We start from the raw sequence: 25,336 nt of genomic DNA on the forward strand, positions 1-25,336 counted from the left end.
CATAAAATTAAATATAAAAAAGTTTTAGTCTGAGAGCAAAAAGATTTTGCAAAAGTTCTTATAAGTATAACCAAATGTGCAAAGTTTCATGACAATCTGAAATGATGGGTGACATGACCTGCATGATATGACGTGGAATGACCCCATCATCATGTGCTGTCACATCTTCGCCAGTTTCAGTGTCCTGCTCTGAATTAGTGTCGTTATCACTAAATATCTCAAATTTAGGGTCATTATCATTGTCGTCAAAGTCTTCACCAAAGGATTCACTGAGATGTTCTTGAACATACACCTCTGTCCTACAAAAAACACGTTGCATAGAAGATCCAGCTTTCCCCGCTACGGAGAAACAGTAGCATGCAACAGAACTACTACACAAACACTATGGTACATCTGTGAGACCTTTCAAGACCTATAAATAAGAAACAGAACAGCAACAATGCAAGAGTTCTGACACTTGTTGCTCGCCATGTAATAGGAAGGTACACAGAAGAGGCCATTTTGCATCCCCGGGGTGTGTGAAATGTCATAAGACAAAAAAAAAAAAAAAAAGTCGTAGAGAGGCAGTCTGTAGTAGTTGAGGGTTAAATTCGACTCCTGCTTGTATCTCATAACACACACTTGGTTACTTGCTGAAAGGTGAACTGAATCATGTGTTGTTCATTACAACCTGCTACTTGATAGTTGTTGCCTACAACTTGTGGTGATGTTGTTCAGTGACAGAACTACCTGTTTGTAATTGGTTCTAGGAGTGTTGCTAAATACTAAAATAAAAAAACCAACAGTAGGAATAAAAATTAAGTGTCCTGCTGAAGTTCACACAGTTGGATTCCAGTGCCTGTGGAATTGCTCTTAAAAAAATTTGCAGTTACATGCAAATGCAGGGAAAGACAGGTTGCCACTTACCGTAAAGAAGACATTTTAAATTGCAGACAAGGACAATTAAAGGACACTTACATAAAGCTTTGGGCCACAGCCTTTGTCAGTAAAAGACACACACAAGCCATTCATACACACAAGAAAGCACACATCATACACATGTGACTGCCCAACTCCAGGCCCTCTTTAACTGATGAAGTCCCCCCTGCGGGTCCGGGGCTTAGAATAGGCCCAGGGTATTCCTGCCTGTTGTAAGAGGCAACTAAAAGGAGTCACTCACTTTTTGGCCTTTATGTGATGGTCCCCTGTAGGGTTTGACCTCCATTTTTCAAAATTTTCCCAAAGACCGAGCCAAATGGGGAAGGGTGCCTTGCATGGTGCATAGTATCCATTGTGCCTTCAGATCTTCAGCCCACTTTCTTGTTGTCACACTGCAGTCCAGTTCGATCTCCATCTCTTGGGTGAGGACACCTTCCTGGGTACGTTTTCCACCATGCACTATGCAATGTCACTTTTTGTGCCAACGATGACCCTGGACTTCTTTGCCCCTCATATCCAGCACAGTAGCCAGTCTGTTGTGCTGGGGCCGCCATGTACCCAGTTGGTTGTAGTCCCCTGACAACACAGGGATCGCTCTGCTGATGCCTACGCTATTAACTCCCCATGTATGCCAAGGAGTAGATGCTCATCACCCTGGGGCATCGGGACTCTCGGCGAAGGCCATCCTGCCAGGTGGCTTTTGCTGCGGCTGGTTGGGCCCCATGGGGAGGGCCCCTGGTCGGAGTGGGTAGCATCAGGGCGGATGATGTGCGATGAAGTGTACCATGTCATCACTTGCTGGTGATCAAACACCAGCAGTCACTAAGCATTCCAAGTCTCAGTTCACTGCAAGAAAGTATGACCCTAAATCATTCCCCTCCCTGGCCACACCATGGGAGGAATGCCAGGCTAAGGATGGCAGCAAACCTTATTCACCCCGGTACCTTGTATGCACGAGAACTGATGAAGACTCCTTTGTTTCGGTGGACCACAATTTTTTATAGAACATTTAGAGAACAAGTTTGGGGAAGTGGAGGGCTTGTCTAAAATGCGTTCTGGGTCAGTCTTGATAAAAACAGCATCCTCTGCCCAGTGACAGGCTTTTCTCCCTTGTAACAAGTTGGGGGATGTTTCTGTTACCAACACACCACATAAGAGCTTAAATATGGTCCAGGGTATTATATTCCACAGGGACCTTCTTTTGCAGTCTGACGACGAGCTGCACACCACTTTAGAGTGGCAAGGTGTTCATTTCGTCTGGCGCATCCATTGGGGTCTGAGGTATAATAAAGTTGCCACAGGTGGCTTCATCTTGGCCTTCGAGGGTGACACCTTACCCGAGAAGGTCAAGGTGATGGTCTACTGCTGTGATGTCAAGCCATATATCCCTCCCCCAATGCTGTGCTTTAACTGCTGGAAGTTCGGCCGTATGTCTTCCCGCTGTAGTTCCAGCGTCACTTGTCGAGATTGTGGACGTCCATCACATCCCAATACTCAGTGTGGCCCGCCTCCCATCTGTGTCAACTGCAGAGAGCATCATTCACCTTGCTCGCCAGACAGCAGGATTTTACAGAAAGAGAATAAAACCATGGAATACAAGAAAATGGACCGACTGACCTACATTGATACTAAGAGAAAATATGCATGCCTACATCCTGTAGTTATGACCTCCTCATTTATGCTGCCACTACAAGAACGGTAGTAGCCCCATCAGTTCCGCAAATTCCAGTCGGTTCTCAGAGCCAGAAGGCTACACCTGCCTCCTCGATGGGGGGGGGGGACGACGACTCTTCCCCTGATATTGCTCCCGCACCACCTACCTTGGGAGCACTGCCCCCCCCCTCCCCCTCTCCAACCATCAGGGACACCAGTCCCCACTTCTCAGCCGGAGAAGTGTAAGTCCTCCTTTGGCTCCTCTCACCGAGAAGGGGTCCCTTGGGTCAATCCCTTCCCAGGTTTCTGCTAGTGGGAAATAAGATGCCCGTCAATGACTGTAGTGCCCAAAAGCAGCTGGGCATAGGGCTTCATCCTCAGTCCCGGAGACGGCATCAGTGAAGCCCTCCCAGCCAGAGAAACCCAAGGAACAACAAGAAAAGTCCAAAAAGAAGATCCCTAAGACCAAGAAAATTGTAGTGGCACCCACACAACTGCTACCTATAAGCTCTGTGTCTGGGAAAAAGGTGGCAATTCTGGCATCCGCTGAGGACCTAGATCTCGCTGGACTCTCAGATGAAATGGATATAGACTGCTCAAGCAATAAGTCAGTGGCAGCAGGTGACCCTGAGGCATAAACTGCCTCATGGAATATTCCATGCCTTCCAAGTCTCATGATGATGTCATCCTCCAGTGGATTTGCGGCGGTTTTTTCCACTGCCTAGCTGAGCTACGGCAACTGTTAAGCTTTACACCTGCTTCCTGCATTGCCCTCCAGGAAACCTGGTTCCCAGCAATGCGAACCCCTGCCCTCTGCGGCTATAAGGGATACTACAGGAACCATAGTGACTATAATTGAGTGTCAGGTGGAGTTTGTGTTTATGTCTTAAACTCAGTCTGTAGTGAAACTGTGCCCCTTCAAACCCCTCTTCAAGATGTGGCTGTCAGAATAAGGATGACGCAGGAAATAACTGTCTGCTATGTGTATCTTCCTCCAGATGGTGTAGTATCCTTGAATGTATTAGCTGCACTGATTGATCAACTCTCTAAGCCTTTTCTACTTTTGGGAGATTTTAATGCCCATAATCCCTTGTGGGGTGACACTGTGCTTACTGGCTGAGGCAGAGATTTCAAAACTTTACTGTTTCAGTTAAACCTCTGCCTCTTGAATACTGGGGCCACCACACATTTCATTGTGGCTCGAGGTAGTTACTCGGCCATTGATTTATCCATTTGCAATCAAGGACTTCTCTCACCTATCCACTGGAGAGCACATGATTACTTGTATAGTAGTGACCACTTCCCATCTTCTTCCTGTCACTGCCCCGGCCTCATGCCCATGGATGCCTGTCCAGATGGGCTTTAAACAAGGCAGACAGGGAAACTTTTACCTCCGCGGTCACCCTTCACTCACCCCCACATGGTAACATCGATGTGATGGTTGAGCAGATGACTACAACAATTTCTACTGAGGTGGAAAATGTGATCCCTCACTCTTTGTGCCCCCGGCGAAAGATGGTCCCTTTGTGGTCACTGGAAGTCACTGAGACAATTGAGGAATGTTGGCGAGCTCTATAGTGGCATAAGTAGTATCCCTCCCTGGAGCACCTCATAGCCTTTAAGCGGCTCTGTGCCCGCGTTCGCCAGCTTATCAAAAGACAGAAACAGGAGTGTTGGTCGAGATTCATCTCGACCATACGTCAGCTTCCCAAGTGTGGATGAAGATCAGACATCTTTTCGTTTAACAGACCTCGACAGGTGTCCCTGGCATTAACATCAATGGCATGTTATCTACCGACACAAACACAATTGCTGAGCAATATGCTCGAGCCATTGATTTGCAGCCCAGGACTTCTCCCATTTATACACTGGAGAGCACTCTTTAGGGTGCCCTCGGTTAAAGACAGACCCTTGATGGTCGCCGGAAGTTGCTGAAGCAATTAAGGAGCCTCGGTGAGCTCTACAGCGACATAAGTGGCACCCTTCCCTGGAGCACTTCATAGCCTTTAAACAGCTCCGTACTCATATTCGCCAACTTATCAAATGATGGAAGCAGGAATGCTGGGAGAGAAATGTCTCGACCATTGGGTGCCATATGTCACCTTCCCAAGTCTGGGCAAAGATCAAACATGTTTTCGGGTACCAGACCCCATCAGGTTTTCCCGGTGTTAACATAACCTAATGACACAAATGCGATTGTTGAGCACTATGCTCGAGCCTCTGTGTCGGAGAATTACCTCCCAGCCTTTCGCACCCTCAAATGGTGGATGGAAAGGAAAATCCTCTCATTCGCTACATGCCACAGTGAACCCCATAACCCCCCATTTACAGAGTGGGAGCTCCTCAGTGCATTTGCACGTTGCCCCAACACAGCTCCTGAGCCAGATTGGATCTACAGTCAGATGATTAAACATCTCTCATCTGACTACAAACATCTCCTAGTCATCTTCAACCAGATCTTGTGCGATGGCATCTTTCCATCATTCCAGTGCCAACACCTTGTTGCCGACTTTTCTGATTTACGAAAAGAGTATGACATGATCTGGCGACATCATATCCATGCCACATTATACCAGTGGGGTACCGAGCGAGGTGGCGCAGTGGTTAGACACTGGACTGGCATTCGGGAGGACGACGGTTCAATCCCGCGTCCGGCCATCCTGATTTAGGTTTTCCGTGATTTCCCTAAATCGCTTCAGGCAAATGCCGGGATGGTTCCTTTCAAAGGGCACGGCCGACTTCCTTCCCCGTCCTTCCCTAATACGATGAGACCGATGACCTCGCTGTCTGGTCTCCTTCCCCAAACCAACCAACCAACCAACCAGTGGGGTCTCCATGGTCTGCTCCTCATTTTTATCAAAAATTTCCTGTCGCTTCGTACTTACCGTGTCCAAGTTGTTGCCTTCCATAGTTCCCCCCATATCCAGGTGAATGAGGTCCCACAGGGCTCTGTATTGAGTGTATCTCTATTTTCAGTGACCATTAATGGTCTAGCAGGAGCTGTAGGTCCGTCTCTCTCACCTTCTCTGTATACAGACAGATTTCTGTATTTCATGCTGCTCCACCAGTACTGGTGTTGTTGAGCGGCACCTACAGGGAGCCATCCATAAGGTGCAGTCATGGGCTCTAGCCCACGGTTTCCAGTTTTCGTCCGCAAAGTTGTGTTTTATGCACTTCTTTCGGCGTCATACCGTTCATACAGAACTAGAACTTTACCTTAATGACGATCCACTCACTGTAGTGGAGACATATCGGCTCTTAGGGCCGGTTTTCAATGCCTGAAAGACTTGGCTTCCTCACCTTCGATGGCTTAAGCGGAAGTGGTGGCAGCACCTCAGTGCCCTCCGCTGCCTGAGCAATTCCAACTGGAGTGCAGATCACTCTACGCTGCTGCAGCTCTACAGAGCCCTTGTTCAATCCCACCTTGAGTATGGGAGTCTGGTTTATGGTTTTGTGGTGCCCTCAGCTTTGTGTTTACTCAACCCAGTGCGCCACTGTGGTGTTCACCTAGCGACAGGAGCTTTTTAGGATGAGTCCGGTGACCAGCTTCCTAGTGGAGGACGGAGTCCCTCCATTGCAGGTTAGGAGTGCGCAATTGCTCTCCAGTTACGTTGCACACGTTCGTAGTTCTCCTTCGCATCCGAATTACCGTCTCTCTTTCCCACCCACGACGGTTTATCTCCCGCATCAGCGGCCCAGGTCAGGGCTTCCAATTGCAGTTCAGTTCATGTCCGATCCCTTCTTTCTGAACTGGAGTCCTTGCCTTTACCACCTATACTTGAGGTTCATTCACGAACACCTCCATGGTGTACCCCTATGCCACTGCTTCTCCTGGACCTTTCACATGGCCCTAAGGACTCTGTTAACCATGTGACTCACCGCTGTCACTTCCTCTCGATTCTCGACATGTACTGGGGCCATGTAGTAGTTTACACCAATGGCTGATAGTCATGTTGGCTTTGCCTATGTTCCTGGAGGACCCATAGAACAGTACTCCTTGCCAGATGGCTGCAGTGTTTTCAATGTAGAGCTGGCAGCCATATCTTGTGCTCTTGAGCACATCTGTTCATGTCCAGGTGAGCCATTTCTCCTGTGTACTGACCCCTTGAGCAGCCTACAAGCTATCGACTAATGCTACCCTCGTCACCCTTTGGTAGCGACCATCCAGGAGTCCATGTATGCCCTGGAATGGTCCAGTCATTCAGTGGTGTTTGTCTGGACCCCACGTCATTTTGGAATCCCAGTTAACAAACTAGCTGACAGGCTGGCCAAACAGGCTACACGGAAACTGCTTACGGAGATCGGCTTGCTGAAACTGTCCTGCATTCAGTGTTACACCACAAGGTTTTGCGGCTTTGGTAGACAGAATGGCATAACCTAAGTATGCACGACAAGCTGCTTGCCATTAAGGAAACTACGAATGTGTGGAAGACCTCCGTGCGCACCTCCCGCAGGGACTCTGTGGTTCTCTGTCGGCTTTGCATTGGCCATACGTGGCTGACGCGTGTTTATCTCCTCTGTCGTGAGTACCCACCTCAGTGTTGCTGCGGCTCACAAATGACAGTCACCCATCTCTTGCTGGAGTGCACACTTTTAGCCGCTGTGTAGTGGACTTTTAACTTTCCCAGCACCCTACCTTCGGTGTTTGGCGACAATACCTCAGCAACAGCTTTAGTTTTACGTTTTATTTGTGAGGGTGAGTTTTATCATTTGCACTAAGTTTTATCACATGTCCTTTGTCCCTGTGTGTCCTCCACCCTAGAGCTTTCAGGGTGGAGGTTTTAATGTGTTGCTGAGTGCCTGGCTTTTCCTTTTTTATCCTCGTCGTCAGCCAGCCATGGCAATCTGATTTCTTGTTTTAACCTCTTCTGCCTGTTTCTTGTGTCTTTGTGGTTTTCTTGTTCCCTTCTGTCCGTTTAAGTGTTTGTTGCCCGTCAGTCATTGTGGTTTTTCATTTCATTCTGTTTTGTGTTGTAAGTCTCATTGTCTTATTCTCACCCTTGTGCCATTGTTTCCTTTGGAGCAAGGGACCGATGACCTTTACTTTAGTCCCTTCCCCCCTCTTTTAAACAAACAAACAAACCAACCAACCAACCAACAAACCGATGAAGTCTGTGACCGAAAGCGTAATGTAACTTTTTCAATTGTGCCTGTCCTCAACTTAACATACCTTCTTTATGGTAAGTAGCAATATTTACAGTTAAGACACACTTTGAATTTCACAGTTGTTTGTAGGAAACATAACACTTGTAAATTATTTGGATAATGATAATATTTTCACTGTTAGTAATACTAGTACTTAAGACTGACCAGAGTAACTGCTGCATTATATGTCCCTTTCTAGGCCTGCAGGATGATCACCTTTCCTTTCAAACATCAAACTAGTCTTGACATTACTTGGACTAAAGATAATAATTTTTAAATTTTGTTCGTGTTTCATCTTATTAATACAGTTTGGAGTATATTGCAAGTGGCTATAATTTTCATTTTCCAGATTGGGCATGCAGGGGACTTACCACAGACTTTAATTGAGGATTTTGAAAATAATGAAGAATTTTTGAAAAAAGTACACCATGTTTTATTGGAGGTATGTATTGTAAAAGTTGTAGACTTTCTAAGCCAGTGATAAATGACACATCAGCAATTTAAAATAGAGCATAAAATAAAGGTCAGTTGAAGTTTTCTGTACAAAAATGTGCTGAAGTTCCTTTTATTTATGCTACTTGTAAAATATTTAGTGTAGTAGTGTTACTAGTTTGCAAATGTTTCTTAGATTACAATGGTTTTTAGTGATGAGTTAACTGGCAATACACTGATTCATGGAGAAAGGGGAAAGAACAGAAAAAAACACAACTATTATTCTGAATCCAAATAACTGATAATTTTTTCTATAAAATAATTTGGTTCCTGTTTAATCAGTTGTTAATGAGGTAATGGTCACACACTTTTTGCTATGTTAAGAGATTGTAGTGACTACTTGTCAAAAGGAAAATACACTGGTGTCCAAAATTAAAGCAACAAACTGCTATTTCCCCATCCTGTGTCCAATTCACAATATAGTCATACAAAGTGTCAGGATAAGCCGTTACAATCATGTTCTGCATGGAAGATGGCATTCCGATCAACGGACAACCACGCCAGCAATGACTTCAGAGCGCCTATCAAGCAGGGTAGTGTTTGTAGGGTAGTCCCACATCCACAATCTGCTGTGTACGCAGCCACAGACAGTGCAGTAGGGCACAGAGGAGATGCCTACAGACTCTCTGCTGGAGGGCCATAGGAATATTACAGAGACTGAAACTGTATCCCGGAGACCAGGATAGGGCCAAACATGTGTGACATCAGAAAGAGTGGACTGTTATTTGGCTGCAAGGGCACGACGGTACCGCCTTAGTACTCCCCTGCAACTGGCATTTAACCTCGCATCATCCCCTGGACATGTTGTACCGAGGCGAAGGTGTACAGAAGGTTCCTGCATAGTGGCCTTTATTGTTGGAGACATGCTGTCTGTTTACTCTGGCATGTCTTCACTGAAGGGAACATCTAGAATGGAGCAGTCAACATGCTACCCAGACGGTCGAACAGTGGGCCAATGTTCTTTTCACAGATGAGTCCCGATTTGGTCTGGAGTGTGATTGTTGATGGATTTGCATCTGGATGGCACATGGAACATGATTTCGGGACCCAAATATTGTGGAAAGAGACTGATATTGAGGTGGATCCCTGATGGTGTAACCAGGGATTATGTTGACCAATCAAACACCTCTTCATGAAATTGTATGGGTAAATCGGCAAGATTTAACTGCCATCAGGTACCGTGAGGAGGTTTTGGGATTTCATGCACAGTTGTTGCAGGGTGCTGTGGGCCCAAACTTCGTGTCGATGGACCGTAACGCTCGACCTCATAGAGCACGGGTGATTGATGTTTTTTTGTAAATGGAAGATATTGCATGCAAGGTGTGGCCTGCTCGCTTTCCCAATTTGAATCTCATAGAGTATGTCTGAGATGCATTTGGGAGACAGGTTGCATCATGTCAGCATCCACCAACCACTCTCCAAGACTTTCTGGATGTTGGTATAAAGACACAGTGTCCAACATGTTAAAAACCAGTTATCATAATCACAAAATTAAGCAAGGTAATTGCCATAACAATAAAAATAAAGATGTACCTTTTGATGTATGGTTAAATACTGAAACAGAGTAAAGTGAGTTGCACTTCACCTGTGATTGCCGACTTTCTTCTGAATAAGTAATTGAACTGTTCAGTAAATGTTTAGCTCCTTGTCCTAGTTTGACATTCATTGGTTTCATCATTTCACAAGCATATCATGGTTCAGCCTAACCTAGATGATGGGTTATGCTAAATATCAGTCTGTCATAACAGTGTTCTTTTGAAAGGGTAGTAAAGAATATTGAAGCTGTGATTGAGAAAATGTAAAGAAATCATGGATAACATTAAATGATTTAATGTTGATGCTCAAACTACATAATTTTTTCCTCATGTTGGTTGCCTAAAACTGCCCTATCGATGCCTATGCAAAACTGATCTTGCCAACCTGTGTGCCACTGAGTGAGGTGGCACAGTGGTTAACACACTGGACTTGTATTGGTTCAAACCCGTGCCCGCCATCCTGATTTAGGTTTTCCATGATTTCCCTAAATCGCTTCAGGGAAATGTTGGGATGGTTCCTTTGAAAGGGTGTGGCCGATTTCCTTCCCCATCCTTTCCTAATGAAAGCTTCTGCTCCATGTCCAATGTCCTCAGTGTCGATGGGATGTTAAACACTAATCTCCTCCTCTCCAACCTGTGTGCTGTAGGGAAAACAACGCCCTTGCTGGTACCGTCTTTATTCTAGATTTCAGCCCAATAAAAGACTCCTCTATATCAATGACACTCACCGGAAACCTCTAGCCATCGACAGCTGTTTTCATTTTTGTGTTTATTCTTTCGTGGGAAAAAATGGGCTGTTAAGAAGTTATCAGAAACTCCCTAAAGAATACTACTCAAGATGTTGAAGTTCCCTGAAAATGCATTAAGACATGAGTATCTGATTGGGTGGAGTATCTCCTCAGATGAATCATAATTCCTTTCACCCCAGTTAGTCATGTTAAAACTATTGTACCATACCCAGTGCTACATTATGTAGTCATTTGCTGCAGTTCTGCTGTTATATAGTTTCACATGCAGAATGGGAGTTGTCTACATAAATGACAAGAAACTCGAAGGCATTATCTGGGCATGAAATTGACTTTTTTAAACCATGTGAAGCCATTTCCAAATGGCAGAGCGCAAATTAAATATTAATTTTGCTCTCTTTCAGTATTGGTTGCTAAAATGAAATAGCACATTTTTGTAGAAAAAGGAAAATTCTCTTTTGAAACTTGTTAAATTCAGAGAGAGATCAGTGGTGAGGTCAGAGCTTACATTCAAGAGATGCATTACAAATGATAAAAATCTGCATCTACATGTGCAAAAATAAAGAACAATAGACATTACTTTGGGATATATGGGTTTCTTTTTCACAGAATACCCATTGTGGTGTTGGAGACTGGAACAGACCTGTGATAACTCTTGCCCAATGTAAAAGGCAACTAGAAGGCATCTTGTACCTATTCAAGTGTTCACGTTGATGTCACGGTGTTCATCAGGCTGACTGTCAGTTTTAGCTCACATCACAACCTCTCCCTCAACATGTTTGGCTTGATTAGTTATGGTCACCTTCTGGTGTTTGACCTCAACTTCTCTAAATTCTGCAGAAGAGCAAGTGCCTCAGAAAAGGAGGCGTTATGTGGTGTGTAATCTGTTCATTGTGTACTGTGATTCCCAGCACTTGCTATTTAATTGGATTTACATTTGCACCTGAAATAGTGTGGTAGCCAGTTTATCATGCGTGACTCTTCATGTACCCTTACGTTTGTAGCCACCAGACAATGTGAGAATTATACTGTCGAGTTCCCCATGTATGGCAAGGATTAGTTGTGTGTCCGATTCAGGACTCCAGGTGATGGCTACTGTGCCATGTAGCCTTTGCTGTGCCAGAATGGTGCCATTGGGGAGAGCCTTCAGAATAGCATCAGGATGGACAATTTGTAATAAAACATCTGTGCAAACGTGACCGTCTCAGCAGTTACAAATCAGGATTTCAATAGAGAGATTTAAAGTTCCATGACAATCCACCTTTGGCCACCCCATGGGTTGAGGATCAGGCAAGGAGACATGGAAACACTGATCATTTAATTCTTGGTGTGCTCCAGAATCTTTTGGGAAAAGAAAGAAGCCATTGTTTTTCTGAAAATATTGAGAGCACATTTGGAAAAGCCACTGCAGTAGAGAAAATGGGAAATGGATCTCTCTTGATCAAAGCTTTGAATGCTAACCAATCACAGGCACATCTGGCCTGTGACAAGCTTGAGGATAAAGCAGTTACCATCTCTCCTCCTTCCATTGAGATCTGTCAATACAAACAGATGAACTACACGCTAACCTAGAGTAGTGTGGAGTAAAACTCATCCTCAAAATTCAGAGAGGCTCTAAGCATAATAAGTTGGCCACTTAAGCTTTCACCCCCTGCAGGTCCGGGGGTTAGAATAGGCCTGAGGCATTGCTGCCTGCCGTAAGAGGCAACTACAAGGAGTGCCACACGTTTTGGCCCTTGTGATGGTTCCCTGAAGGGTTTGATCTCCATTTTTCAAAATTTTCCCAAAGAGCAAGCCAGTTAGGAAAGGGCGCCTTACATGGTGCATCATGTGCTGAGACCTATCGCATCATTCTTCGACGTGGATCTGCACTTCTGCTCATTCTCCAACCGTTGGGTGAGGTCACCCTCCTGGGTGCATATTTTACCATCAACTGTGCAGTATCATTTTCTACGCTGATGATGGCAATGGACTTCTTTGCTTGGTTGCGCCTGATATCCAGCATGGTAACCAGTCCATTGTGGTGGGGCTGTCATGTACCCGGGTTGCCAAGGGGTAGATGCCCATCCCCCTGGGGCATTGAGACCCCCGGCAATGGCCATCCTGCCAGGTGGCTTTTGCTGCGGCTGGGTGGCACCCGTGGGGAGGGCCCCTGGTCGGAGTGGGTGGCATCAGGGCAGATGACACGCGATGAAGTGTAGTACATCATCTCTTGTTGGTGGTCAAACACCGGCAGTCTCTAAGCGTTCATGGGCTCAATTCATGCACAGAAGTATGACCCCAAATCGTTCCCCTCACTGGCCACACAATGTGAGGAACATCATGCTAAGGATGACAGCGGCTCTTACTCACCCCAGTTCCTTGTATGTTCAAGAGCTGATGCGAAATCTGTCATCATGATGAAGCCTCATTGTTTTGTTGAACATTTAGATGACAAGTTTGGGGAGGTGGAGAGCTTGTCCAAAATGAGAGCTGGGTCAGTCTTGATCAAAACAGCATCCTCTGCCCAGTCACGGGCTTTACTCGCTTGTGACAAGCTGGGGAATGTTTCTGTAACCATCACACCCCATAAGAGTTTAAATATGGTCCAGGGTATCATATTTCACAGGGACTGTTTTTTGCAGTGCGACAATGTGTTGCATGCCAGTTTAGAACGGTGAGGTGTACATTTCATTCGGCATGTCCACCGGGGCTCGAGGTATAATCAGGTTGCCACCAGTGCCTTCATCTTGGCCTTCGAGGGTGGTACATTACTCGACAAGGTCAAGGTGATGGTCTACCACCATGATGTAAAACCCTGTATCCCTCCTCCAATGTGGTGCTTTAAATGTTGGAAGTTTGGTCCTATGTCTTCCCACTGTATTTCCAGCGTCACATGTCGAGATTGTGGATGCCCATCACATCCCAATACTCCATGTGTCCTGCCTCCCATCTGTGTCAACTGTGGAGAGCACCATTCGCCTTGCTCGCCAGATTGTAGGGTTCTCGAGAAAGAAAGGAAAATCATGGAGTACAAGACCCTGGACTGACTGACCTACACTGAGGCTAAGAGGAAATCTGAATGCCTACATCCTGTACGCATGACATCGTCTTACGCCACCGCTACAACAGTTCTAGCCCCATCAGCTCCGCCAACCGCAGTCACCTCTCAGAGCTGGAAGACTACACCTGCCCCCTTGATGATGGAGGTCACTTCCCTCCCTGTAGCTCTTGCACCACCTACTTCGGGACCAACACCCTCCCAAACATCGAGGATGTCCGTCCCCACTTCTAAGCCAGAGAAGTGTACAACTTCTTCAGCTGCTCTCGCTAGGAAGGGGTCCCTTTGGTCACTCCATTCCCTTGTTTCTGCTAGTGGGAAATAAGACGCCCGTCAGTGACGGTAGTGCCCAAAAGCAGCTGAGCATAGGGCTTCACGCTCATCCTCAGTCCCAGAGACTGAATCAGTGAAGTCTTCCAAGCCAGAGAAACCCAAGGAACAGCGAGAGAAATTCAAAAAGAAGGTCCCCAAGACATAGGGAATTGTGGTGGCATCCACACCACCACTACCTCCAAGCTCTGCGTCTGTGGATGAGGTGGAGATTCTGGTGTCCGCTGAGGACCTAGATCTCTCCGAACCCTCAGACAAAGTGGATATAGACTGCTCAGGCAAAAAGTTGGTGGCAGCAGGTGACCCCGAGGCGTAAACTGCCTCATTGAATGATCCATGCCTTCCCAGTCTAATGACGATGTCATCCTCCAGTGGAATTGCGGCAGTTTTTTCCACTGCTAACTGTTGAGCTTTACATCTGCTTCTTGCATTGCCCTCCAGGAAACCTGGTTCCTGGCAATGCGGGCCCCTGCCCTCTGCGGCTATAGGGGATATTACAGGAACCATAGTGACTATAATAGTGTGTCAGGTGGAGTTCGTGTTTATGTCTTAAGCACAGTCTGTAGTGAAACTGTGCCCCTTCAAATCCCTCTTGAAGCTGTGGCTGTCAGAATAAGGATGACGCAGGAAATAACTGTCTGCAATGTATATCTTCCTCCAGATGGTGTAGTATCCTTGAATGTATTAGCTGCACTGATTGATCAACTGTCTAAGCCTTTTCTGCTTTTGAGAGATTTTAACGCCCATAACCCCTTGTGGGGTGGCACTGTGCTTACTGGCCAAAGCAGAGATTTCAAAACTTTACTGTCTCAGTTCAACCTCTGCCTCTTAAATACTGGGGCCACCACAGATTTCAGTGTGGCTCGAGATAGTTATTCGGCCATTGATTTGCAGCCCAGGGCTTCTCCCATTTATACACTGGAGAGCACTCTTTAGGGTGCCCTCGGTTAAAGACAGACCCTTGATGGTCGCCGGAAGTTGCTGAAGCAATTAAGGAGCCTCAGTGAGCTCTACAGCGACATAAGTGGCACCCTTCCCTGGAGTACTTCATAGCCTTTAAACAGCTCCATACTCACATTCGCCAACTTATCAAATGATGGAAGCAGGAATGCTGAGAGAGATATGTCTCGACCATTGGGTGCCATATGTCACCTTCCCAAGTCTGGGCAAAGATCAAACATGTTTTCGGGTACCAGACCCCAACACGTTTTCCCGGTGTTAACATAACCTAATGACACAAATGCGATTGCTGAGCACTATGCTCGAGCCTCTGTGTCGGAGAATTACCTCCCAGCCTTTCGCACCCTCAAATGGTGGATGGAAAGGAAAATCCTCTCATTCGCTACACGCCACAGTGAACCCCATAACCTCCCATTTACAGAGTGGGAGCTCCTCAGTGCATTTGCACATTGCCCCAACACAGCTCCTGGGCCAGATTGGATCCACAGTCAGATGATTAAACATCTCTCATCTGACTACAAACATCTCCTCGTCATCTTCAACCAGACCTTGTGCGATGACCTCTTTCTATCGCAGTGGTGGGAGAGCACCATCATTCCGGTACTCAAACCCAGTAAAAATCCACTTGTGGATAGCTATCGGCTCATCAGCCTCACTAACGTTCTATGTAATCTTCGGGAAAGTATGGTGTGTCTGCGGTTGGATTGGGTCCTAGATTCATGTGGCCTACTAGCTCCATGTCAGGGCGGCTTCCACCAGGGTCGCTCTACCACTGATAATCGTGTGTCCCTCGAGTCTGCCATCCGAACAGCATTTACCAGATGCCAGCACATGGTTACCGTATTTTTTTATTTACGAAAAGTTTGAGATGACCTAGTGACATCATATCCTTGCCACATTATATGAGTGGGGTCTCTGAGGCTCACTCCCAATTTTTATCCTGAATTTCCTGTTGCTTCGTGCGTTCCGTGTCCAAGTTGGTGCCTCCCAAAGTCCCCCACCCCCAATACCCATGAGAATGGAGTCCCACAGGGCTCTGTATTGAGTGTATCTCTATTTTCAGTGGCCATTAATGGTCTAGCAGTAGCTGTAGGGCCATCTGTGTCACCTTCTCTGTATGCAGACATTTTCTGCATTTCATGCTGCTCCTCCAGTACTTGTGTTGTTGAGTAGTGCCTACAGGGAGCCATCCACAAGGCACAGTCATGGGCTCTAGCCCACGGTTTCCAGTTTTCGGCCGCACTTTTACACAGTTCTCTTGGCATCGTACTGTTCATCCAGAACCAGAACTTTACCTTAATGATGATCCACTCACTGTAGTGGAGACATATCGATTCTTAGGGCTGGTTTTCGATGCCCGATTGACTTGGCTTCTTTACCTTTGTCAGCTTAAGCGGAAGTGCTGCGCCTCAATATCCTCCGCTGCCTGAGCAACACCAATTGGGGTGCAGATCACTCTAAGCTGCTGCAGCTCTACAGAGCCCTTGTTAAATCCCACCTTGACTATGGGAATGTGGTGTATGGTTCGGCGCAGCCCTCAGTGTGGCATTTACTCGACATAGTCCACCACTGCGGTGTTCGCCTAGCGACAGGAGCTTTCAGAACGAGTCCGGTTACTAGCATCCTTGTGGAAGCGGGAGTGCCTCCATTGCAGGTTAGGCATGCACATCTGCTGGCCAGTTACATAGCGCACATTCATAGTTCTCCTGCGCATCCAAATCACTGTCTCCTTTTCCCACCCACGGCCATTCATCTCCCGCTTTGGCAGCCCAGGTCAGGGCTTCCAATTGCAGTTCATGTCCGATCCCTTCTTTCTGAACTGGAGTCTTTGCCTTTACCACCTATACTTGAGGTCCATTCATGTACACCTCCATGGTGTAAACCAAGGCCACAGCTTCGCCTGGACCTTTCACGTGACCCTAAGGACTCAGTTAACCCTGTGGCTCTCCGCTGCTACTTCCTCTCGATTCTTGAGAAGTACAGAGGCCACGAAGTGGTTTACATCAACTACTTGATGGCTGATGCTCACATTTGCTTTGTGTATGTCCATGGAGGACATATTGAACAGCATTCCTTGCCCGATGGCTTCAGTGTTTTCACCGCCGAGCTGGTGGCTATATCTCGTGCTCTTGAACACATCGTTTGTTGTGTGTACTGACTCCTTGAGCAGTCTACAGCTATCAACCAGTGCTACCCTTGTCTTTCTTTGGTGCCATCCATCTAGGAGTCCATCTATGTCCTGGACCGGTCCCATCGTTCAGTGTTGTTTTTGTGGACCCCAGAACACGACGGCATCCCAAACAATGAACTTTGCCGCAGGCTGACCAAACAGGCTAAGTGGACATCACTTCTGGAGATGGGCATCTCTGAACCTGACCAGCGTTCTGACTTACGCCGCAGCGTTTTTCGGTTTCGAGAGACAATGGCAAAACGGTACGCACAGCAAACTGCGTGTCATAAAGGAGACTATGAATGTGTGGAAGTCTTCCATGTGGGCCTCTCACAGGGAATCAGTTGTCCTCCGCCAACTCCGCATTGGCTATGATTGGGCAACCGACGGTTACCTCTTGCACCGTGAGGACCCGCCTCAGTGTTGGTGCTGTGCCCAGTTGACAGTGGCCCATATTCTGGTACACTGTCCCAGTTTGACTGCCCAGCGATGTAATCTTGGGTTACCGGACTCATTGCCGCTCATTTTATCTGACAACGCCTTATTGGCTGATTTAGTTTTACGTTTTATTCGGAGGGTGGGTTTTATCATTTGATCTAAGTTTTAGCGCATGTCCTTTGTCCCTCTGTGTCCTCCACCCTAGTTCTTTTAGGGTGGAGGTTTTAATGTGTTGCAGAGTAGCTGGCTTTTCCTTTTAATTCTTGTGGTCCGCCAGCCACTGTAATCTGCTTTCTTGTTTTGTTCTCTTTTGTTTCTAGTGTCTGTTTTCTTGTCCTCTTTTTGTTTCTTTTAGTGTTCCTTGCCTTTCCTTCATTTGTGGTTTTTCCCTTCTTTTCGTTTGGTGTTATATGTCTAGTTTGTTTTATTGTAACACTTGTGGCATTGTTTTATTAGGAACCAGGGACCGATGATCTCGTAGTTTTGTCCCTTCCCCCCTCTTTGAAACCAACCAACCAACTTGAGCTTTCATTTGTGCCTTCAATGGAAATGTTCTACATGAGAAAGTTAAGATCATGGGTTATGGTTTATATGCATAAACTGCCCAGAACAACACACAAACACCCTCACCCTCTCTACTTCCTCATTCGCTAACACGTTTAGTTTCGAGGAGGAAGAAGAAAATGCAGGTATTAACAGACTTTACTGGCTGTCGTACCAAGATGCAAAGAAAAAGTTTGAACAACTTCACACAATCAGCATGACATTGAGCTCCACAAACATTGACAAAAACCACTCCTAGCACAGTGACAGCATGGTCTCAAACAGCAGCTCATGGACCTAGCCACAGTCTAAAGCATGATTCTCAGTTGAGTTAAAGGACACCACCACCCTCAGACCCACGGCACCATTGGAAAGTACCCCAACGACACAGCCAGAGATGCTTCTTTCTCTCCTGGTATCACCAGGGAAGAGGACATCTGCCAATGTGCCCCATCTCAGGGTGAAATGGACAAACAATCTGCCACTAACCATTAGCAGAAAGAGCCAAGGGTTGCCTTAGAAAAGAATATGTGTTTCCTGGCCCAGAAGTCAAGATATGAAAATTCTTGCAGAAACTGAAACCTCACGGAGACGAAAAGGAAAAATCAAAATTGAAACAAGGCTCTGCTGTTCTGGTCAGTATGGTCCAGAAACTCCTGGAAAATCAAAACTACTTATCCTTGCATGCATAAGGTCTTAAATCATACTGTCATGGCTAAATAATTTCGTTAATGTAAGAAGTGGCATGGTTATAAGCAAAGGAGAGAAAGTTTTATTAATAGTGAATTATTAATGAAAACCACCTTAGACATATTGTTATAGATTTATTGTTTTACAACCAGTTTCATTCACTGAACATCTCCAGGTTGCCAGTTCATCTTGGCTGTTGAACTGCAAGAGCTGCTCATTTTGCCTGCTCAGGCAGTTCAGTGGACCAAACTAAAATGGGCAACCTGAAGATGTAAAATGAATGAAACTAATCTAAACACAATAAAAGTATAATGATATGAGGGCTGTTCCAAATGGTTTTAATAACTCTTACACCAGAAGTCTAACGAGAATAGGATTATTTCAGTTTGAAAGAACATTGTTTTTCAATCATGAAGGGTGTGCGACAGTTCCCCCACAATGGATTTCAAACCATATGTGAATGGCGAGTGGAGAAGCAGGCAGTGGTGAGTCAGACACGGCGCATCATGGATCTGTCACGCCACAGGTTTTGTGCAATGATCACAAAGTTAACTGCAGAAGAATGCCACTCTTCTATGGTATGTGTTTTTGATGCTCAGTCTTCCCCTTCTGGAACAATTGTTGGAACTTGGTTTCATGAATTTTCAAGGGGGTCACCAGTCTCTTGAAGATGAACCTTGTTCTGGTCACATAACAATGGCATTGACCCCCCAAAAAAACTCTAATGCTGTGAGGAAAATGATGTAAAGTGATCTACATCTTGCATTTCGTGACACTGAAGGAATCCTAAATACTGGATCAACTGTGGTGCAAACCGTCATTTAAGCCTAAACAAGAGAAGGGCCCACTGAGCCATATTCCCTGACAGAAGCCCAAAACACCCAAGAATGGATTGGTGTTTTATGCTTAAAAGAATTCGACAAAGGGCAGTCCAAAGACTCTCAATTTTGTCACAGGTGATGAAACACGGATGTACCAGTATGACCCAAAAATTAAGAGGCAGTCTTCAGTATGGTGCTTTCCAGGTGAGGGACCACTTACAAAAGTTCAGACATTAGAGCTCTGGAAAGATGATGGTGCCCACTTTCTTCACAAAGGTGGATCATCTTACACCTGTGACCTTGAGACACCTGTTGCACAATCAATACTGAGTGGTGTGCGACTAAAGATTGCTGCCAAAAGTCATTGCCACATGGTGGTCACAGCACCAAAAATAGAAGGTTAAGCACCTTCTGCATCACGACAACGTATCAGCCCACACGGCTGCCAGAACGATGGACGTCTTGGAGAAGATAAAAGTGCAAGTGTTGCTGCACCCACCCCCATCACGTGGCCTGGCTCCGTGTAACTTCTTCTTGCTCCCAAAGACAAAGGAAAAAATCATGGGCAGCATTTTCCATCCAGTGAAGAGGCTAACACCACATACGACAATGCTCTTAAGTTACTACTCTGAAGAAGCTTGGACTGAAACATTTTTGAAGTGGTTTCAAAGGCTGGAAGAATGTGTAAGTGCTCTTAGAGAGTGTTTGAAAAGTTGTATCAGTTATGTTGTAAATAAAAAAATTTCTGAGATTGTGCTAAATCTTTTGGCATACCCCCTTGTAGATCTGAAATGGCTTTCATTAACATTGTCAGTTGTAGTGCTAAACCTGATAAAGATTATTTATTAAGAGTAATATTTAAGACACCAGACAAGGCATGATGTGAGTCGGATATCAGAAAGTGGGCCAGGGCTCCATATGAAGTCAAATTTGTTGACAACCTGCTGAGAAAGTTGCAGTGCAGTAATGGCGAGGACAACAGCCTTGGTCATCTAGGTGATGCTGGAATACAGCCTAAAAGTTTGAGAAACCTGTGGAAGGTTCTGGAAGAATCTTTAGGAAGACCATCAGAAGGGTCAGGGAAAACATCTCTATGGGAGAAAGTCACACGAAAGTCCTTGAAAAACAAGTGTACAAACCGCCAGTGCAGGACACAAGACAGTCACTACCAGGAACCAGAAGAAGAGGTACTACAGCTGAACCTCAGAGTGACACTTTGATGCTGCTGTGGTAAAAAAATCACAAGAAGTATGCACACATTCTAGGGAGAGCAACTGAGTTTACAATAAGTATCCAGCAACATTTTCGTCCTAAGTTTTCTGCCTGTTGATGAAGAACAAGCTCCATAGAGTTTCACTAGTAGTAGCAGTGGATAATAATTGACATTTTCTGTGTGTTGGAACAGAAAGAAGAACAAGCACCAACTCGAACTTGTCTCCAATTGTGCTTGGAATATTTATTCTGTATTGTCGGAATGAGTTGCAAGCAGAGCGCTCGTCTCTGATAGGAGAAGGCAGAACTCAAGGAAAGGGAATTGCTGGAATGGATTAACATGTACCATGTTAATGTGTACTCATTGATTTGCAAAGATATGAAGACACTGTAAGACATCTCTCCAGATAAGGCTGAACTATTGGAAAGTAAAAATTGTTCTTAAACTGAATCCTCAAGTGTTCGCACCCTTATTCACTTCATATGAAGCCAACAACCTCCCCTCTCCACTGCAAAATCACCTCTGCTAAGTATCCAAGGAGATTTTCTTCCCTTTCACTCCTTTAAAAGTAACTTCGTAGACCGCAGCCCACATTGTCATCAGTGTCCTGATTGCATCATTCAGACCACACCTTTGTCCAGAGTTGGCGATTGGTCCTATTCCAGGACATGACAATACAGTGTTTTGTTTAGTGAATGGGAGTGCTGCAGTCCTTTAGCAGAGTGTCGAGACACAGCTCCTGGCTGTGATAAAATCCACAGTCAAATGCTTAAAAACCTTGACACCATAAAACACTTCCTCGAATTTTCCATTCATATATGGTGAGATGGGGAGTCTCCCTTCCAGTGGTGAGAGAGTATTGTTATTCCTATCCTGAAACCTGCAAAAAAATTGCAAATTTTGACTCTATCTCGGCCAATCTCCTTAATGTCTGGGTTGTGTAAATTATTTGAAATAATGAGTAACTGATGACTGTTGAGTCTGGTAGCCAGAGGACTTGTAGTTAAATTTCAAAGTGTCTTTCAGGTGCTCTGATCCACCACAGATCAACTGATACATCTGGAATCTGCAGTCTGCAGCTATTTCATGCATCACCAACACCTGATCAATACGTTCTTTGATTTCCTGAAGGTGTATGATACCACCCAGTGCCATTACATCCTGTGTGTGCTGCATGAATGGTGTTTCCAGAATTGCCTACCAATAGTTATCTAGAATTTCCTATCCCTCTAATTGTTCCAGATCCAGGTAGGTTCAGCCCTCAACAACCAGTGTGTACAGGAAAATGGAGTACCTCAGGGATCAGTTTTGAGTGTCACCTCTTCAAGGCAGTCAGTGGCAGTGTGATCTGTGGCCTCACCCTCAGTGTATTTTGATCTTCTTAGCCTATATTGCACTTCTTTATTATTGTGCATCATAGATCACCAACTTCAGGGATATTACAGAAAGTGGAAAGCTGTGCACTGAATCATGGGCATTAATTTTCTCCTACAAAACTTGCCCTGTGCACCTTTGTTGACTCACCCAGAGCTTTACCTAGGTAATCAGTTACCTGAAGTCTTTGAAAATTGCAAATTTTTTGCCCCTTTATTTGATAATAGTACACATGGTTACCGTACATATGCCAGCTAAAAGCAAATTGCATGAGTGAACTTAATTCCCTCAGGTTTTTCAGCAGCACCTCTTGGAGAACAGATTGCACATTTCTTCTTCTGGGATTTTACAAAGCTTTGATATTATCCCACCTGGATTTTGGATGAAATCTTTATGGAAATCGCATCACTGTTGGTACTGAGCTGCTTAAACCCAGTTCAACACAGTAGTGTGCTGTTTGGAACTGGCACATGCCATACAAGCCCCATAGACAGCCTCCTGATGGAAGCTAGTATCCCAACACTGAGGATCAGATGACAGGAATTCTTGGCTGTGTCGTCACAATCAACCAGACACCTAAACATCCACATTAGACTCTGTTTTACAGCCCACAGTTCAGAATGTTTACGATTTACCCAAAAATAGACCGACCAAGTGGGCTTCTATTAGAGACTCTGTGCCAGGACCTTCAACCCTACTCCTGTTGCATGTGTGCATGGAGTTCCCTCTTGGCAGTCCTCCCCTCCGCTCACCTATGTTATGTGTTGTCTGTAGTTTAAGGTAACATCTATAAAAAGAATAAAATATTAACACATTAATTTACAATTTGTACAAGTTGAAATCTTTGTATACATAACTTCAGGGATACTATGAGTGCCTGTGTGGTGCTGTGATACATCAATAACTGAATTGTCCTTTATAAAACCTGGTTCGCTTGCTAGTGGGTATAAGATACAACCACTGGCTAGCTGCTAAGATTAGTAGCACTATGCAATATCGGTGTATTCTCACTACCAGTCTCCTGAGATCTGTGGTGTGGTTTGATGTGCAGCATCTTGAGAAATACTTACTATAGGAACAACTGAATGCAATGAGTGATGTGAAGATGATGGCTTCTGGTGGAGTTCATGGTACCCCAAATAGGAGACAGAGAGTGCTATATACAGCAGGGTTCTAAGCCAAGTTCATAAAAACCAGCGGGTGGCCATATGTGCATCTCTACTTGTTCGTCATCATTTGTTTTGTGAACAACACCAACCATTCCTACCTTTATCATTACTGGTGATGAGAAATGGTGGCTTCATCTTAATGTAAGGAAAAGGAAGGAATGTGTGATACCAAACAAAGCAGCAACTTCCTGTACTTCGACCTGCGCATTTCACAGAAGATAATGGTATGCATCTGGTGGAACAGCAATGTTGTGGCGTGCTACAAATTGCTTCCCCGAACTATAACCATCATTCTTGAAATTTATTGTCAACAACTGTGATGTCTTGCAGACACAATCCAAGAATAATGACCAGGAAGACTGCCTGAAGTGATGGTACTCCACGATATCATCTGCCTGCATTCTGTTAGCCCAACAGAAAACGTTATACAGGAATTGGGTTGGGAAGTAATTCTGGACCCACGTTATTCACCTGATCTTGCATCCTCTGATTTTCACATATTCCACTCTCTTTTGAGTAATCTCCAAGGAACGTCCTTTCTGGACGAAAATGTGCTCTGAATGTGGCTCAACAAGTTCTTCATCTCAAAACCGCATAATTTCTACAGCTGCAGGATCGAAAAGTTCCCGAACATTGTCAGACTGTTGTTAGTAGTGAAGGAAAATATATTATTGAAGACTAAAGCCACAGTTGTGTGTACATGTTGTGTTTATGAAACTTACGGAAAATGCTACAGACTTATGTATCAACCCAATATTTTGTGATTAGAGCATGCCTTTTATTGTCCATTGTCTCTGTTACTGTCGGGTAATCAGTGACCAGACCTGTTCAAAATTTGGTTGAACTAATTTTGTAATGAAATTGTTCCTTGTTGAAAAATATGTATTAAATAAGAAAATTTTGATTTGTTAGGGGGTCTGCTATGATTATGAATGTTAGAATACCACTTACAATATTTTAACTATTTTGTGAATGGATTACATGTTAAAGAAGATTAAGTGGTTAAAACCTTGCATATTCCTTACTGGGTTCTAAATGGATTTTTCCCTTCCATTGCCATGTGGTTAAGTTTGAACCTAGGTAGTTCGTAATCAAGGAGCTGTGACCTTTCGGTTGAAAGGAGTGGGTTTAAAGTCCCAATTCCAGCATCCAAATTTAGGTTCTTTTGTGTTTTCCTATACATATTAAGGCAAATCCCAGGATGGTTCTGTAGAAAAGACACAACTTATTTTATTTCCCATCCTGTCAAACATTGTGCTTTGTTTGTCATGAGCTAATCATCCAGGTGAAATTGTTTCTTTGCCGCATACACATACTAAACGTATAAGGGCCATCTCAGTGGCTTACGAAGTAGTTCCAGGTATTTGCATTGCTTTCATTTCTGCATATTCCATTGTACATTTTTTTCGTTCTCCTCTAATTTGTAGGCCATGATCAGATAATCTGTCTTGATAATCTTATATTCTCATTTTTGTTGTATTTATAACTGAGAACTAATTTTTTTTTCTTTCAGGTTGAAATAATCAATGGAGAATTGATCTGCCCTGAATCAGGGAGAAAGTTTCCAATAAATCAAGGAATTCCAAACATGTTACTAAATGAAGATGAGCTTTAATTATTTCTTCATAAACTGTTCATGTGTGTTGTTATATCTCCACTTTGTTACATTGTATAATATTAAATTATTTTATGACAAGACATAGTGTTTATGTTACAAAAATAATTAATTTTTTAATAAACGAAATTGTGTATTATGAAACAATTGACTGTACCACACACTACTTTGAAACAATAAGGCACACAAGCACATAAATCGGCTGCACAAACTGTCCAGTGGATGTGTTTACATTCAGAGAATGCCAGCAGAAGCCTGTCATGATGTCTGTCTCCTTTCTGCTGTAAATAACGATTGGGGGTCAGTGAGACTGTGGGTCATAATGTTGCATTGCAGTCTTGGTTCATGTAAGGTTACAAGATGGGGTTGTCACTATTTAGGACAATACTCATCTCAGTGGTGCCCATTGTACTCACTGGTGAATGATGTGTCTACCAAGACAATAATGCTTCCATTCACATCTCTGAAAGTAACTGAGATTACT

The 25,336-nt window shown here is 44.7% G+C and overlaps 1 protein-coding gene across 1 annotated transcript in view; it reads left to right on the forward strand.

The window, feature by feature from the left end:
- LOC124794694 (multifunctional methyltransferase subunit TRM112-like protein) overlaps positions 1-24,933 on the forward strand; it is a 31,332-nt gene extending 6,399 nt beyond the window's left edge. Inside the window, exons 3-4 of the mRNA XM_047258255.1 lie at positions 8,066-8,158; positions 24,751-24,933. Of these exons, the coding sequence (XP_047114211.1) occupies positions 8,066-8,158; positions 24,751-24,852 (195 nt within the window). The 3' untranslated portion in view covers positions 24,853-24,933. The remainder of the gene's footprint in view (positions 1-8,065; positions 8,159-24,750) is intronic.
- The last annotated feature ends 403 nt before the right edge of the window (positions 24,934-25,336 follow it).

Source organism: Schistocerca piceifrons, chromosome 4 (genome assembly GCF_021461385.2).
Source record: "Schistocerca piceifrons isolate TAMUIC-IGC-003096 chromosome 4, iqSchPice1.1, whole genome shotgun sequence".
In the NCBI taxonomy this organism is placed as follows: Eukaryota; Metazoa; Arthropoda; class Insecta; order Orthoptera; family Acrididae; genus Schistocerca; species Schistocerca piceifrons.